The 15,324-nt window shown below is 51.0% G+C and overlaps 1 protein-coding gene across 1 annotated transcript; it reads left to right on the top strand.

Annotated features, from left to right (window-relative positions):
* Positions 1-6,436: 6,436 nt before the first annotated feature.
* LOC108803159 (syntaxin-binding protein 5-like) lies at positions 6,437-13,657 on the top strand (the record flags this gene model as incomplete). Its single annotated transcript, XM_018574996.1, has 5 exons — positions 6,437-6,722; positions 9,485-9,557; positions 10,651-10,798; positions 11,239-11,306; positions 13,617-13,657. Coding segments are annotated over exons 1-5 (616 nt in total), but the record flags the coding sequence as incomplete, so codon positions are not given.
* Between the last annotated feature and the right edge of the window lie 1,667 nt (positions 13,658-15,324).

Raw genomic sequence — 15,324 nt, 5'->3', positions numbered from 1 at the left:
TGATTCCATATCGGCGTGCAGAGCTGCATGCTGATGTGATTTTTAGTCAATGTGGGTCAAGGTCCGCTTTAGGAAAGTAAGCAAGCCCAGCAGCTGTAAAAGAGAAGCTTTGGAAGCTGTGCTCACCTCCTCTGCAGTGCTGTCCCCTGCAGGTTCACCGTTCCGCAGTCCAGCGTCGTTCCTTTTCCAGACCGAATGATGTCCAGCATAATTCAACCCACTTCCTGCTAGCTCAGATCATCATGGACACACCCCCTGGGGTGTCATCACACTGCCCTGGGCTCACAGTACTCCTGGATAGAACAGCCCATGTGTCATTACAGATACTCCGTTTTAGCTCCCATACACCCATTTCATGTGACCTACTCTCCTTCCGTTTTTAGTTATGGGGGAGCATGTGACTTATTCTCCTAACACGTGACTCATTTGCCTTTAGTTTGGCCCACTTCTCTTTCATGTGATCCATTTCCCTGTTAAGTGACCCACTCTCCTTCCATGTAACCCATTCTCCTGCCATGTGATCGACTCCCCTTCCATGTAACCCACTTTTCTGCCATGTGACATACACCTCTTCCATGTGATATCCAGTCCTCTTCCATGGGACCCCACTCGCCTTCCATGTGATATCCAGTCCTCTTCCATGGGACCCCACTCGCCTTCCATGTGATATCCTGTCCTCTTCCATGGGACCCCACTCGCCTTCCATGTGATATCCAGTCCTCTTCCATGGGACCCCACTCGCCTTCCATGTGATATCCAGTCCTCTTCCATGGGACCCCACTCGCCTTCCATGTGATATCCAGTCCTCTTCCATGGGACCCCACTCGCCTTCCATGTGATATCCAGTCCTCTTCCATGGGACCCCACTCGCCTTCCATGTGATATCCAGTGCTCTTCCATGGCACCCCACTCGCCTTCCATGTGACCCACTCTTCCGCCGTGTGACATACTCCTCTTCCGTGTTATCCAGTCCTCTTCCATGGGACCCCACTCGCCTTCCATGTGATATCCAGTCCTCTTCCATGGGACCCCACTCACCTTCCATGTGATATCCAGTGCTCTTCCATGGGACCCTACTCGCCTTCCATGTGACCCACTCTTCTGCCATGTGACATACCCCTCTTCCGTGTGGCCCAGTCCTCTTCCATGGGACCCCACTCGCCTTCCATGTGATATCCAGTCCTCTTCCACGGGACCCAACTCGCCTTCCATGTGACCCACTCTTCTGCCATGTGACATACCCCTCTTCCGTGTGACCCAGTCCCCTTCCATGGTACCCCACTCTCCTTCCGCGTGACCCCTTCTCCTGCCCTGTGATCTTCTTCTCTTCCGTGTGACCCACTCCTCTTCCACATGGCACCCTCTTCTTCCATGTAGCAGGGCCGGTAACTACATGGAGCTTCCACGGGGCTTGCTCTCCTTACCCCTGATGACCAAACCAATTGGCGGAGCAGTGAGGGGGAGGGTAAGTATATGCAGCTGGTGGGGCTGCTGTTAAAGTAAACCATTTCGTTTTTCTTTTATAGGCAAAGCACAGGTCCACTTTAGTGGCTTTTGTGACATGCAGGGGGGGGGGGCTGTGTTCACGTTCTGCACTAGGGTTCTATGGCTTTTAGTTCCTCCCCCACCCATAAATGACACCTCCCTGTATCAGAACTTCTTATAACACATTTCGGTCTCTCCTTCGTCTGCAGTTATGAATAATGGTTCTGCGCGTGGCAATCTTACCAGCTCGGTTAACGTGCAGCATAATAGTGATTAATACCTGTAAAGAGAACCATTATTCACACAGCGGCCTTATTATGTTCTTAATGTATGATTCATGTACAGTTTGCTGATCTCAGATAAACCATCGTTCACTGCTTCCCGGTATCCACCGGCCCATAAATAAAAGATATCAGTTCTTATAGTCTCCCTGTCTGCAAATCACTGCCCGACACTGGGAGGTGGGAAGCCATCTGGAAACGCAGGATGCCACGGGCCTTCCACTGGACCCCCCAATTCAGTTTTATCTATAAAGAATGACATTAGAGCAAATCTAAATATAAAATCACGCTTTAGCCTAGGTATGCATTCAGTAATAAATAAAATGTATGTTGGGGTTCTGCCCTAAGCTGGAGCGTCCCAAACTAAATTTTGTTTATTTTGATGCTACGCTGTAACCAGCCCGAGCTCTGTTGACATTTGTCTGCTCTCTGCTCGTTCTCCTGAGCTCCGTGTGTCGATTGCTTCTACCTGGGACTGTGGGGGACGGGGGGGACGGGACAATCACAGGATTATGAACATTTGTCAGGACCAAAGAATCAGGCCCCGTTCACACCTGAGCGTTTTACCGCGCGTTCCTACGCTCGGTAAAACGCGCAACAGTTGAAAACCCATGTTTGCCTACGGGCATGGTTCTCACCTGCGCGTTTTAACGCCCGTTCAATCGCGCGGTAAAACGCCATACGCCCAAAGAAGTACATGAGCTTCTTTGGGGCGTATCGACGCCCGTATCCCGCTGTTATCAGCCGGGTACCCCCTCGGAAACTCGCGTTTGACGCACCTTTCTTTTACCGCAAATCGCTGTAAAACCGCGCGGTAAGAAACGCGTGGCAAACGCGAGTTTCCAATACGCTGAGGTGTGAACCCAGCCTCACTGAGGTCTGTGTTCAGAGGTTTGGTTTGGGGATTTGATAAATGTTTGGAGCACATTTTCGGCGGTATTCACATACTGAAAATAGACCGAAATGGAACGGCTCAACTCTCACACATCCACATTCCGCCAATGGAACCTCGGCACCAGGTAAGGCTTCCGACCTAAGCCTTAAATCCATTGAAAACTAGCACTCAAAACGGGATTGGCCCAATAATATCAATTTATTCCCAAAAAAGGCATAAAAACCGTCAATAACAAACTTCTGACACGTTTCAGCCCCACGACTGAGCCTTAGCCGTAGTCGCACATCCTTGGATTCTGCCTGGGGAGTATGTCTACATCAGAGCATTTTCCCCTTTGGGCCTTGCTTCGTGCGGGGCATGTGCCGAGGCCTGGACCTTTGTATATCCAGAGCAGTGGTTCCCCACCTGTGTAACCTCAAGACCCACATTTGTCCTCGGTCATTAAGTCGTGACCCAAGTCACACTGCAATGGAATGCACTGCATTGCTGTTCCGCGCATTCCTGTGCGGGTGATGGAACTGTGGGTGGGAGGTGCGTTTGGGGTGCCATTGAGATGAATGGCAACACAACACACCTCCCACACCGAAACACACGGTGGGTCCAACCAGTCTCCCTACCTCACAAGAACTGGAGTGGATCCTCAGCCTGGGGTCCAGTGTGGGCTGCTGTGTTGTGATGGAGCTCCATCCATATGTGCATTGCTTGTACAGCTCCCTTGTGTGCCCTGTAGAGGTGCCGGGAGCCAGAATGTGACGTCACTCCGGTGCAGGCACCTCTATAGGGCACGTAAGGGAGCTGTAAGCAACGCATGCATGGATGGAGCTCCCTCGTGGCCATTGCCCCATCCCACCTCAAGCTGACACTCGGACATAATTTGAATGGCTGCTTGGTGCGAGAACTGACAGTGCTGCTCTAGGGGGAGGCAGAGGAACCTCTCACCTACAAAAGTAGAAGGCATGCGGTGACCCACTGAACACGGGGTCGCGACACACTTTTGGGTCACAACCCACCAGTTGAGAACCAAGGTTCTAGAGGGCGGTAAGGTAAAAGATGGCTGCCTGTAGGCAGCATCTGTCAGGAGCAATCTCCTTTGCTGAAGAGTGTCACAGTGGAGTTGGGTGGAAGCTACTTGTTAACATTGCAAGTAGGAATTATTGCCTGCAAGTCAAGGTGTCCAATGGGTCAAGGGCCAGATTGATTAGAGAGCGAGACAGTGCAATTTAAGTTAGACTGTGACTGCCCTTACAGGGTCATAGATCTGTCCGGCTCCTCTCACGTGGCCAGAAATTACCAAGAGGATGCTATTAAAGGTCCTGCTACTTTTGGATGACCTGTGCTATTTTTGTGCTTTTTTGGTATCCCGCACCCCTAAACCCTCACTCCTAGTGTTGAGTTCAGCAATAAAAGATTTAAGTGACGGGCGTCCAACCTTTTTTTCTCCCCACTATACACCAAGAATGGGTATCATGGAAGGGGAGGGGAAAAAATAGATCATATGAAAGAAAAATGGGTGAAAGAGAAGGCAAATGGGTTACGTTACGGGAATAGGTCACATGCACCCCCATAACTAGAAACAGAAGGAAAGCAGGTCACATGGAAGGACAGTGGGTCACCTGAAAGGGGAGTAGGTCACCTGGAAGGGGAGTAGGTCAACTGGAAAGGGGAGTAGGTAATCTGAAAGGGGAGTGGGTCACCTGGAAGGGGATTAGGTCACCTGAAAGGGGAGCAGGTCACCTGAAAGGGGAGTAGGTCACTTGAAAGCAGAGTAGGTCAACTGGAAAGGGGAGTAGATCACCTGGAAGGGGAGTAGGTCATCTGGAAGGGGAGTAGGTCACCTGGAAGGGGAGTAGGTCATCTGGAAGGGGAGTAGGTCACCTGGAAGGGGAGTAGGTCAACTGGAAAGGGGAGTAGGTAACCTGAAAGGGGAGTAGATCACCTGGAAGGGGAGTAGGTCAACTGGAAAGGGGAGTAGGTCACCTGGAAGGGGGAGTAGGTCACCTGGAAAGGGGAGTAGGTCAACTGGAAAGGGAGTAGATCACCTGGAAGGGGAGTAGGTAACCTGGAAGGGGAGTAGATCACCTGGAAGGGGAGTAGGTCAACTGGAAAGGGGAGTAGGTCACCTGGAAGGGGAGTAGGTCAACTGGAAAGGGAGTAGGTAATGTGAAAGGGGAGTAGGTCACATGGGTTAAATGAAAGAGGAGCTGGTGAATTAGAAGATGGTTGAAGATGTGCATTGTGGTGTATTCTGTAGGTGTGTGCGCGCTCTAGATTCGGTGTGACTAGCACAAATCATTACTCGGGCATAACCCTCCTGCACTGGATCTCCATTGTATATAGCGTACATTGAGACGGTACCTGACTGTACTGCATGATCTATACAGGATGATGGACATTCGCGGCGGATACCTTTTGTAATCCCGGATTATAAACATTAGTCGGGATAACCAGCCGTGTGGATTGAAGGCAAACTCCGGCCCTCCAGCTGTGGTGCAAGTACAAATCCCATGAGGCTTTGCAAGACTCTGACAGCCACAGGCATGACCCACAGATGCATGATGGGATTTGTAGGGCCAGAGTTTGCCCACCCATGGATTATACCTTAGCTAGAAGAGTCAGTTTAATATGTATCCAGAGTGGGATTCATCAGAATTGTAAATTCCGATGTGGATCAACATCCCATTTATGTGTCTGAACTTCCCCCGGTGGATACATTTATAACTTTGGTTTACAGGTAGTATTTGGGACATCCGAGTGCTCTGCCCGGATTGGTCATACCATCATACCATTGGGAGTAATCAGAATGGCAACATTTTAAGTATCCCTTTCATGCGCCAGAATGGAAACTTGAGTTTTACTCGAAGGGGGAGAAAAACTTTGTACACCTTTCATATGTTTGAAATTATTATTATTTCACAGGACTTACATAGCGGCAACAGTGTGCGCAGCGCTTTACAATATAGGGCAGACATTACAATCACAATACAATTCAAGACAAGATGGTAATTCACTTGAAGTATGTATAGGGTGCGGTGTATAGTTATTATGGGGAATTCACTAGGACCGGAGCAGGCGAAATCTGGAGCTGTGCACGGCAGCCAATCAGCTTCCAGCTTTCATTGCTTAACCGAACAAACTGAAGCGAGAATCTGATTGGTTACTATGCACAGCTGCTACAGATTCTGTCTGCTCCAGTTTTAGTAACGACGTACGGCCGCGTAGTCCCATAGAGAAGGTCGGGGGCTTCGTACTAATCACACGCAGCACCTGTCCTTCCGGGAGCTGCCCGATACGGCCTTGCACGGAGCTGTACGCGCCGGCCTTTTCTAGTGTGAATGAGGGCTAAACCAGCACTTATTGTGCCCAAAAAGTGCCTTTTGAGTGGCCCCTGGGTAGTGTAAGGATTGTGCCGTAAGAAGTCTCTGCAGCCAGTTAGATCCAGGGCCGGGCTGAAGGGTAGGCGGCAAAGGTGGCCGCCTTGGGTGCTTAAGCAGGAGGCGCAAAAAAAAGTCCAGGACCTGCAACCTATGATTCTGAAGTAGTTCACGTTCCATGGAGGCTGTTGGCTCACTTTGGCCTTTTCTTTCTTCCTCCTTGGGGGGGCCTATGGAGCTCGTCCCACCATTGATACGCAGAGCTGAGGAAGAGTATGCGTACATGTTCCTATATGCTGCTCAGCGTACTATTGTCACATACAACATGTCACTCTGCTGACCTCGGAAACAGATTACAAAGATTATTATGTGTGTGTGTGGAAGATGTTAACACGATTTCATGTATGTGGAACAATAGCTTATCCCGGAATCCATTAGACGGGGGCACTGAGGCAGTCCACATTAATATCACACACGCGCTCCCTGCCTTCTCGGTGTGTATAAACAGCTGCCTTGTGTTTGACTTGTATTGCAGCGAGCCGTTTATCATATTCTCCGGCGGCTTGTCCTACGATAAGGCCAGCAGAAGACCGAGCCTGACCATCATGCACGGAAAGGCCATCACCGTTCTGGAGATGGATCACCCCATTGTGGACTTTTTAACCCTTTGTGAAACACCCTATTCCAACGGTAAGTGAAGATTGTTGGGCTGGGAAACGATCCTGCGTGTCTTCATCAGTTTAAAGGAGAACTATGAGGGGGAGGGGCTTTTCACTCATCCTCATAGTTGGATCCGACGTGTGACAATGAAACGGTCACACGTCGACTCAATAGATCGGGAGGTGAGAGAACACATACCGTCGCTCGCTCACTTCTCGATCCTGTCCCTGCAGAGAGCCGTGACTGTCACTCACGGCTCCCTGCAAGGATTCCACTCCTCCCCGCTCCGATCCTCCAGCGCTGACTGGCGGAACGGACGGGGGAGTGGGCTGGGCACAGCTGGCTCTGCCTCTAGATAGGCAGAACCAGTTGTCAATCATGCAGCTGGGTGGATCTCGACCGTAATGTCGGGATCCGTCCCGGCTGCGGCGGTCTTAGTATATAGTGAGCTGTAGCTTGCGTTATACCGAGCTTTGGGTGACGGGAGGACGCTAGTTTATGTCCTCCTGTGACCCTTAGGAGAACTATGTGGAGAAGCCCTGACCCCATAGTTCTCCTTTAAGGGCCCATTCACACCACATCCAGATCATCTCCAGAGCAGACCAGATTGTTTCTGGACCCAACGTGCATCCTAATGTCTCCCTTTGCTATTTCTGGCCTCTGTTCACACCAGCGCAGTCCGTTCCAGACCAGACCAGAAAATACTGCACGTCTCATTCTGTCTGGTCTGGAATGCACTGGAACTGCGGGCAGGTTCACACCAATTTCCAGACCAGATCTGGACCGGAAAATGGTGTGATCCTGCCCTTAAACAAGAGTAATGTAGTGTGCGGGTCTACCTAAACTGCTGGTTTGCAGCGGTACAGACCGGGAAGGCCCCAGGCCTCCTCAAGCTTGTCCGAAACTGTCCTTTTCATTTATGAATAGTCATGTAGGTCCTCCCACTGCATCCCCGTTACAGCTCAAATGTAGGCAAAACCTGGCTGGCTTATAGTGCTTCACCCCTGCAGGAGAAAGGGGCAGGTTCACTTGAAGACCTGTCCTCCATGATGCTTATATGTATTTTGTCTTTGTCCCCTGTGAACATTGTGTCTGCAGAAACAAAGAGAAAAAAAAACCCTGTTAATGCTGCAAGGTGATCTGGTTGGAGTCTACAAATGGCTAACGAGTCTATACAGGCCCCCCAGTGACAGTACTTTGGCCAGGTGATTGGCCATTCAGGCTCCAAGCACTGCATTGTGTGAGAGAGTCGCATGTGAATCTGTGGCCAGGGTCGTCCCGAGGCGGGGTGTCACCCGGGGCAGAGACCGGGTGACACCCCGCCGCGTCGTCATTGCGCGTGCTGTTGCTGTGCGCGATGACGTCATCTTGATGCGTGGTTGTCTTATTGGCGCCTGCCAGCTGCCATCTTGGTGCTGGACCCCGGCAGAGAGAGAGGACGGGGGCCTTCACCCGGGCGGGATGAGGTATTCCGCCGGGTCCCCTCCTCTCTCCTGAACACTGTCGGGCTCTCAGTCTGTGACCGAGCGCCTGACTTTTCATAGGGGGTGACACCAAAATGACTGTCAGTCATTTTGGTGTCACCCCTCCAATGGTGGCACCCGGCTGCGGTCCACACCCCCATTGTGACGCCACTGTCTGTGGCCAGGCTATTTACACCTTCGGTAGATCACAGATGCGCATCAAATCAAGCGCTCACTGACCTCTGTAGCTGCAGGCGCTGTGGAGCAATTCATCCTCCATGTTCCCAGTGGAAGCCCTGTAGTGGCAATATCTTCCTGAGCTCTCGTAGTAGAGTGGGGTGCTCTCAGGAAATGTGGCACCCCCTCTGAATGGCCGGTACAGAAGTGCAGACCGACCGCAGATATCTCAATGCCAGACTCCTCCAAAAAAATAAAATAAACCAGTAGGCAGTCAGGGCCGGATTTACTCTCTCTGCCGCCCCAAGGCCAGGTTCTGCGATGCGCGATTTTTATTTATGTAACTATTTTTTTAGATTTTTTTAATCTTATTATTGTTCATTTTTTATAATTATTTTCTTATTTTAATCATTTGTTTCTTATTAATTTTTACTTTTTAAATCACCTTTTTATTTTATTTAATTTTTTTTATCAATTTAATTTTTTTTCCCACCTAACTTTATTGCTATCACACAGGAGAAAACAATCCCCCGTGTGATAGCAATTGGACGTGACAGGTTCTCTTTATTGACCCCGTCACCTCCAATACAGGAGTTCTAGCGCAGCGCCGTGCTGCAACTCCTGTGACAGGCGAGAGAGGAAGAGCACGGCACAGCACGGCACAGCTCTCCCCTCTCACTGTCTACACGGAGCGGTGGGGTTACTTTTAACCGTGCCACTCTGCTCCCTGCAGCGAGGAGAGACTCGGCTGAGAGGTAAGTGCAGGGGGGGAGGGGAGGAGGCTGCACACTGTTTACATGTCATCTCAGTGACATCGCTGAGTTCACATGTAAACGAACAATCGGCTTCCCTCACTCTACATGTAACTCGGCTTGTACAAAGCAGGACTGAATGTAGAGAGGGCAACTTCCCCACAAGGACACCGCTGCCGCCCCTCTGCGTGCTGCCGCCCCGAGGCCGGGCCCTGGTGGCCTTGTGGGGAATCCGGGCCTGTAGGCAGTTTAACTCTCCAGCATCTGCCATGCACTGGAATATCAGACGCGTAAGAAGAGGAAGATGTGGAATGAGGAATTGCGTCATTTCTCTAACTTATTAGTTTGGTTCCGATTACGGCCGGAGCGGGAAACTCAATTCACTTCTTTCTGCTCCTAGAATTCCAGGAACCGTACGCCGTGGCTGTGCTGATGGAGAGGGACCTTATCGTGGTGGATCTCACACAGAGCAAGTAAGATGCCCCATGCGTTTCCTGTCCTGCATCCACCAATGAAATGATGTTCGCTGTGCTGCCGGCAACCATGAACGTTTATATTTGCTGTGCATTATACTATCTTCTTTTGTCACGCATTATATTGTTAGTAGGCGTGGTTTTGCAGCAGACCCTGACATTAGTGACGAGATTCACCCAGCTGCGTGAGTGACGGCGGGCTCTGCCTATCTTGAAGACCCCTGATGTCTCCATAAAGAGGACCTGTCACATCCTCTTTGCTATCACATAGTCGGGTTTCTTAGCCGTCTATGTGATAACAATAAAGTTAAAGGAGAGCTATGAGGGGGGGGGGAGGGTGCTCTGCCTCTAGATAGGCAGAGCCAGCTGTCAGTCACGCAGCTGGGCGGATCTAGACATAATTGTCGGGATCCGCTTCAGCTGCGGCGGTCTCAGTATATAGAGAGCTGTAGCTTGTGGTATACTGAGCCTAGGGTGACGGGAGGACGCTAGTTTGTCTCCTCCCGTTACCCTGAGGAGAACTATGGGGAAAAACATTGACCTCATACTTCTCCTTTAAGTGATAAAAAAAAAAATAGTTTAAAAAAAATGAAAGTTGCAAAAAATTATAATTTAAAGTTACACATAAAAAATAATAAAACATTTAAAAAAAAAATCCTGCCCATACATAAATGCGTGCAATCATGCGTCGGGTGCTCCTACGTGCGAAAACGACGATTGTGCCGCACATGTTACATATAGCAATAATTCTAGGCTCATCAATCACTGACAACACTAAACCGGTGAGCGGTAAATGGTCAATTTTGGGTATGGTATCCCGGGAGCATGCGCGCTGCGGTGGCAATGCTGCAGACGCCGGATGAGCCTGCACGTTGTTGCCACCCAGAACTAGGAAGTCAGAGTTGAAGGATCCACAAGTTAATTTATCAAAAAGGGAAAACTGTACCGGACAAAGGGCGCAGACATTGAGAAAACATTTTTTCGGGAGGCTTTAATGTTTTTTTTTTATTTTTACGCTCACAATCACATTATCTGCTTTATCTAAATCCACACCGACCGACCAACCAACTAACCGACTTACACTTTCCGTCAGTTTTCCAATCTTCGAGAACCCTCACTCCATGGACATCCATGAGTCTCCTGTCACCTGTACGGAGTATTTCGCGGACTGCCCCCCTGACCTCATCCCAGTGCTCTATTCGGTGGGAGCAAAGCACAAAAAACAAGGATGCAGCAACAAGGTAATACAACTCGGAGACCGGGGGGAAGAGCGGTCCGTGTGACAGCCAGCACCCTTACATGCCATAGCGACCCAGGCGGCCCTGGCTGGGCCCCCCCACCCCGTGCCCGGGCCCCATAGCTGCCACCTGGGTCGCTATGGCGATCGTTATCTTTAATGGGACGTTTTCCTGTATTTCCAGTGTAGCGCACACATGGCGTTCTCATGGCGCGCCTCACTAAGTGTCTCTTGTTAGTCAGGCTCGGTCCATGGCCGTGCATTGAGAATGATAGAGAGAGAAGCAGTAGAGGAACAATCACTATGCAGAACTACAAAGCACAGCGTGTACATAATGTATATAACGTAGAAGTTTACATCCTGTAGCTTGAGCGGTGATCATGTCAAAGCGGGGGATGGTGTAACCAGGAAGTATAACGATTGTTTTCATTCTGTACTGTGCAGGAATGGCCGATAACGGGAGGAATATGGAACCTTGGAACTACAGCCTACCCAGAAATGATTGTTACAGGGTAAGGAAGACAACACGGCCCTTCAGTAGACTCAGACATGAGCTGCCGATATTTTATGATGCTCATAGATGCTGAGACTGTTCTCTGACCACGTTCTAGAGCCCGGGGTCCCCAACCTTCTTCACATTAAGTGTCAGTTTACAAGCTCTAGACAACCATTGTACCGGTGAACGTAGACCTCATATCATCCCAATTCCTGCACCTGCACCCCTCAGATCACCCCAATTCCTGCCCCTTCACCCCTCAGATCATCCCCAATTCCTGCACCTTCACCCCTCAGATCATCCCCAATTCCTGCACCTTCACCCCTCAGATCATCCCCAATTCCTGCACCTTCACCCCTCAGATCATCCCCAATTCCTGCACCTTCACCCCTCAGATCATCCCCAATTCCTGCACCTTCACCCCTCAGATCATCCCCAATTCCTGCACCTTCACCCCTCAGATCATCCCCAATTCCTGCACCTTCACCCCTCAGATCATCCCCAATTCCTGCACCTTCACCCCTCAGATCATCCCCAATTCCTGCACCTTCACCCCTCAGATCATCCCCAATTCCTGCACCTTCACCCCTCAGATCATCCCCAATTCCTGCACCTTCACCCCTCAGATCATCCCCAATTCCTGCACCTTCACCCCTCAGATCATCCCCAATTCCTGCACCTTCACCCCTCAGATCATCCCCAATTCCTGCACCTTCACCCCTCAGATCATCCCCAATTCCTGCACCTTCACCCCTCAGATCATCCCCAATTCCTGCACCTTCACCCCTCAGATCATCCCCAATTCCTGCACCTTCACCCCTCAGATCATCCCCAATTCCTGCACCTTCACCCCTCAGATCATCCCCAATTCCTGCACCTTCACCCCTCAGATCATCCCCAATTCCTGCACCTTCCCCCCTCAGATCACCCCCATTCCTGCACCTTCACCCCTCAGATCACCCCAATTCCTTCACCTGAAATGGTCTTCAGCTTGGAGGAGAAATCCAATTGGCTGACTTGTGACATCCTTTTAATTTGATCTGGGGGGATTCCTAATAGGTTGGACTTGTTGGACTAACGTCTTTATTCAACCTCAAATACTATGTAACCTCTTCAGTATTTACATGTATTGTCTTTATTACAGTCCTTTTATCCTCTAAAGCAGCGCTTCTCAACCTGTGTAACCTCAGGACCCACATTTGTCCTCGGTCATTAAGTCGTGACCCAAGTCGCACGGCATTGCGCCACTGCGCATTCAGGTGCGGGTGATGGAACTGTGGGTGGGAGGTGCGTTTGGGGTGCCATTGAGATAAATGGCAACACAACACACCTCCCACACCAAAACACACGGTAGGCCCGCCCAGTCTCCTTACCTCACAAGAACTGGAGGGGATCCTCAGCCTGGGGTCCAGTGTGGGGTGCTGTGCTGTGACGGAGATCCCTCCATATGTGCGTTGCTGGTACAGCTCCCTTGCGTGCCCTGTAGAGGTGCCGGGAGCCAGAATGTGACGTCACTCCGGTGCAGGCACCTCTACAGGACACGTAAGGGAGCTGTAAGCAACGCATGCATGGATGGAGCTCCCTCGTGGCCATAGCCCCACCCCACCTCCAGCTGACACTCGGCCCTGGGCAGCATAATTTGAATGGCTGCTTGGAGCGAGAACTGACAGTGCTGTGCTAGGGGGAGGCAGAGGAGCCTCTCACCTAGAAAAGTGGAAGGCATGTGGCGACCCATTGAACACGGGGTCGCGACCCACTTTTGGGTCACGACCCACCAGTTGAGAACAAAGGCACTATACCCTTGGTTCTCAACCTGTGGGTCGTGACCCAAAAGTGGGTTGCCACCCTGTGTTCAGTGTCTCGCCGCATGCCTTCCACTTTTCTAGGTGAGAGGCTTCCCCTGATGCAGCATTGTCCATTCTCACACCGAGCAGCCATTCAAAATATGCTGCCCGGGGCCGAGTGTCAGCTTGAGGTGGAGTGGGCTGAGGGTACGGCCACGAGGGAGCTCCATCCATACGTGCGTTGCTTATAGCTCCTTCGCATGTCCTGTAGAGGCGCCTGGACTGGAGTGACGTCACATTCTGGCTCCCAGCACCTCTACAGGTGCGCATGGGAGCTGTACAAGCAATGCACATATGGATGGAGCTCCATCACAGCAACGCAGCCCACACTGCCGTGCGTTCCACTGCAGTTCGACTTGGTTTGCGACTTAATGACCGAGGACAAATGTGGGTCCTGAGGTTACACAGGTTGAGAACCGCTGCTCTATACCATACATTCCAATATTCCTGTGCATTCATGATTGTTCACATTCTGTTCCCAGGCATGCCGATGGATCAGTCAAATTCTGGGATGCTTCTGCCAGTAAGTATCAATGTTTCACCTTTCTCATGTTGAATACATACATACATACATACATACGTACGTACATACATACATACATACATGCATACATACATACATACATACATACATACATACATACATACGTACGTTGAAGAAGGTAAAATGTGTTTATAAATGGATTTCGTATCATAATGTACGGATTACATTAGAACAGGGTTCCCTCAATAGTGGACCACGGTCCGGACACGTTCCGACAGTGGTCCTGTCCGGTCCACGATCGCTGACCTGCACTGGGCTATGGCTGGGTGACAGTGCATATGCCGGCGTCCAAGGCCAATGCATCCACTGCCAGTAATAACCCGGCGTAGGCCTTCCCTCTGCTTCAGTGAATGGCGTCCTAGCAGCCAGTGAGGTCAGGCCGGGACGCCAGCTTCAACTACAAGTGATCTGGGTGGCTGTGCAGCCCGATCACTTGTACTAGCCTGCGATTGTGCCGCAACCTGCCTCCACACACCACCTACATCGTGGTTTTTGGGGGGCCCTGCTCCTCTGGGGGGGCACAGTGTCAGGGATAGAGAGCGGGAGCAGGCCGGGGAACGTCCATTCCCCAATCTGCCCTTTGCTGAGTGAAGCAGGAAGCACTGCGCTCTCAGCGCTCGCTGCTGCAGTCAAAACCCGGCTGAAGTGCCGAGTAAACAGATGATCGAGCACAATCTGGGGCTTGATCGTCTGTATTAGAGGGCAGGGGAGACATCAGGGGTCTAATTTAATGATAAATAAATAAAACCAACCCTGCCTTCCCCTACTATCTGATCCGAATGAACATGTCCGCGTAGGGCATGCACAAGTGACGAGGGAGCATGGAGCCGTCTTCCCGGCCAATCAGGAAGCCGGGCAGCGTGTAATGATGCGCTGCCTGACTCCCTGATACAGGAAGTATCGGGCTAGGCATCGGAGCATTTGGGCGAGTATGAGTACCTGCCCAAATGCTCGGTATCGGCATCGATACTAGTATCGGTGCATCCCTAATAACGACCCCAAACACGCTTCCAAGGCGACCACTGCCTTGCTAAAGAAGCTGAGGGTGAAGGTGAAGGACTGGCCAAGCGCTTCTCCAGACCTAAACCCTATTGAGCATCTGTGGGGCGTCCTCAAACGGAAGGTGGAGGAGCGCAAGGTCTCTGACATCCACCAGCTCCGTGATGTCATCATGGGGGAGGGGAAGAGGACTCCAGAGGCAACCTGTGAAGCTCTGGTGACCTCCATGTCCAAGAGGGTTAAGGCCGGGCTGGAAAATAATGGCGGCCACACAAAATATTGACACTTCGGGCCCAATTTGGACATTGTCACTTAGGGGTGTACTCACTTTTGTTGCCGGCGGTTTAGACATTAATGGCGGTGTGTTGGGGACAGCAAATGTACTCTGATATACAAGCTGTACACTCACTACGTTACATTGTAACCAAGTGTCAGTTCTTCTGTGTCGTCACATGACACGATATCATCCAATATTGACAAAAATTTGAGGGTTGTACTCAGTGGCGTAACAATAGCCATAGCGACCCAGGCGGCCCGAGCACAGGGGGGGCCCGGCCAGGGCATCCCTCTGATGCTGTGTGGGCCGCCTGGGTCGCTATGGCATGTAAGGGTGCTGGCTGTCACTGACACGGCTCTGCAGCGGCTCT

This window comes from Nanorana parkeri, unplaced genomic scaffold (genome assembly GCF_000935625.1).
Source record: "Nanorana parkeri isolate BGI_ZX_2015 unplaced genomic scaffold, ASM93562v1 scaffold3454, whole genome shotgun sequence".
NCBI lineage: Eukaryota > Metazoa > Chordata > Amphibia > Anura > Dicroglossidae > Nanorana > Nanorana parkeri.
This window is presented reverse-complemented; position numbering and strand designations above follow the sequence as displayed.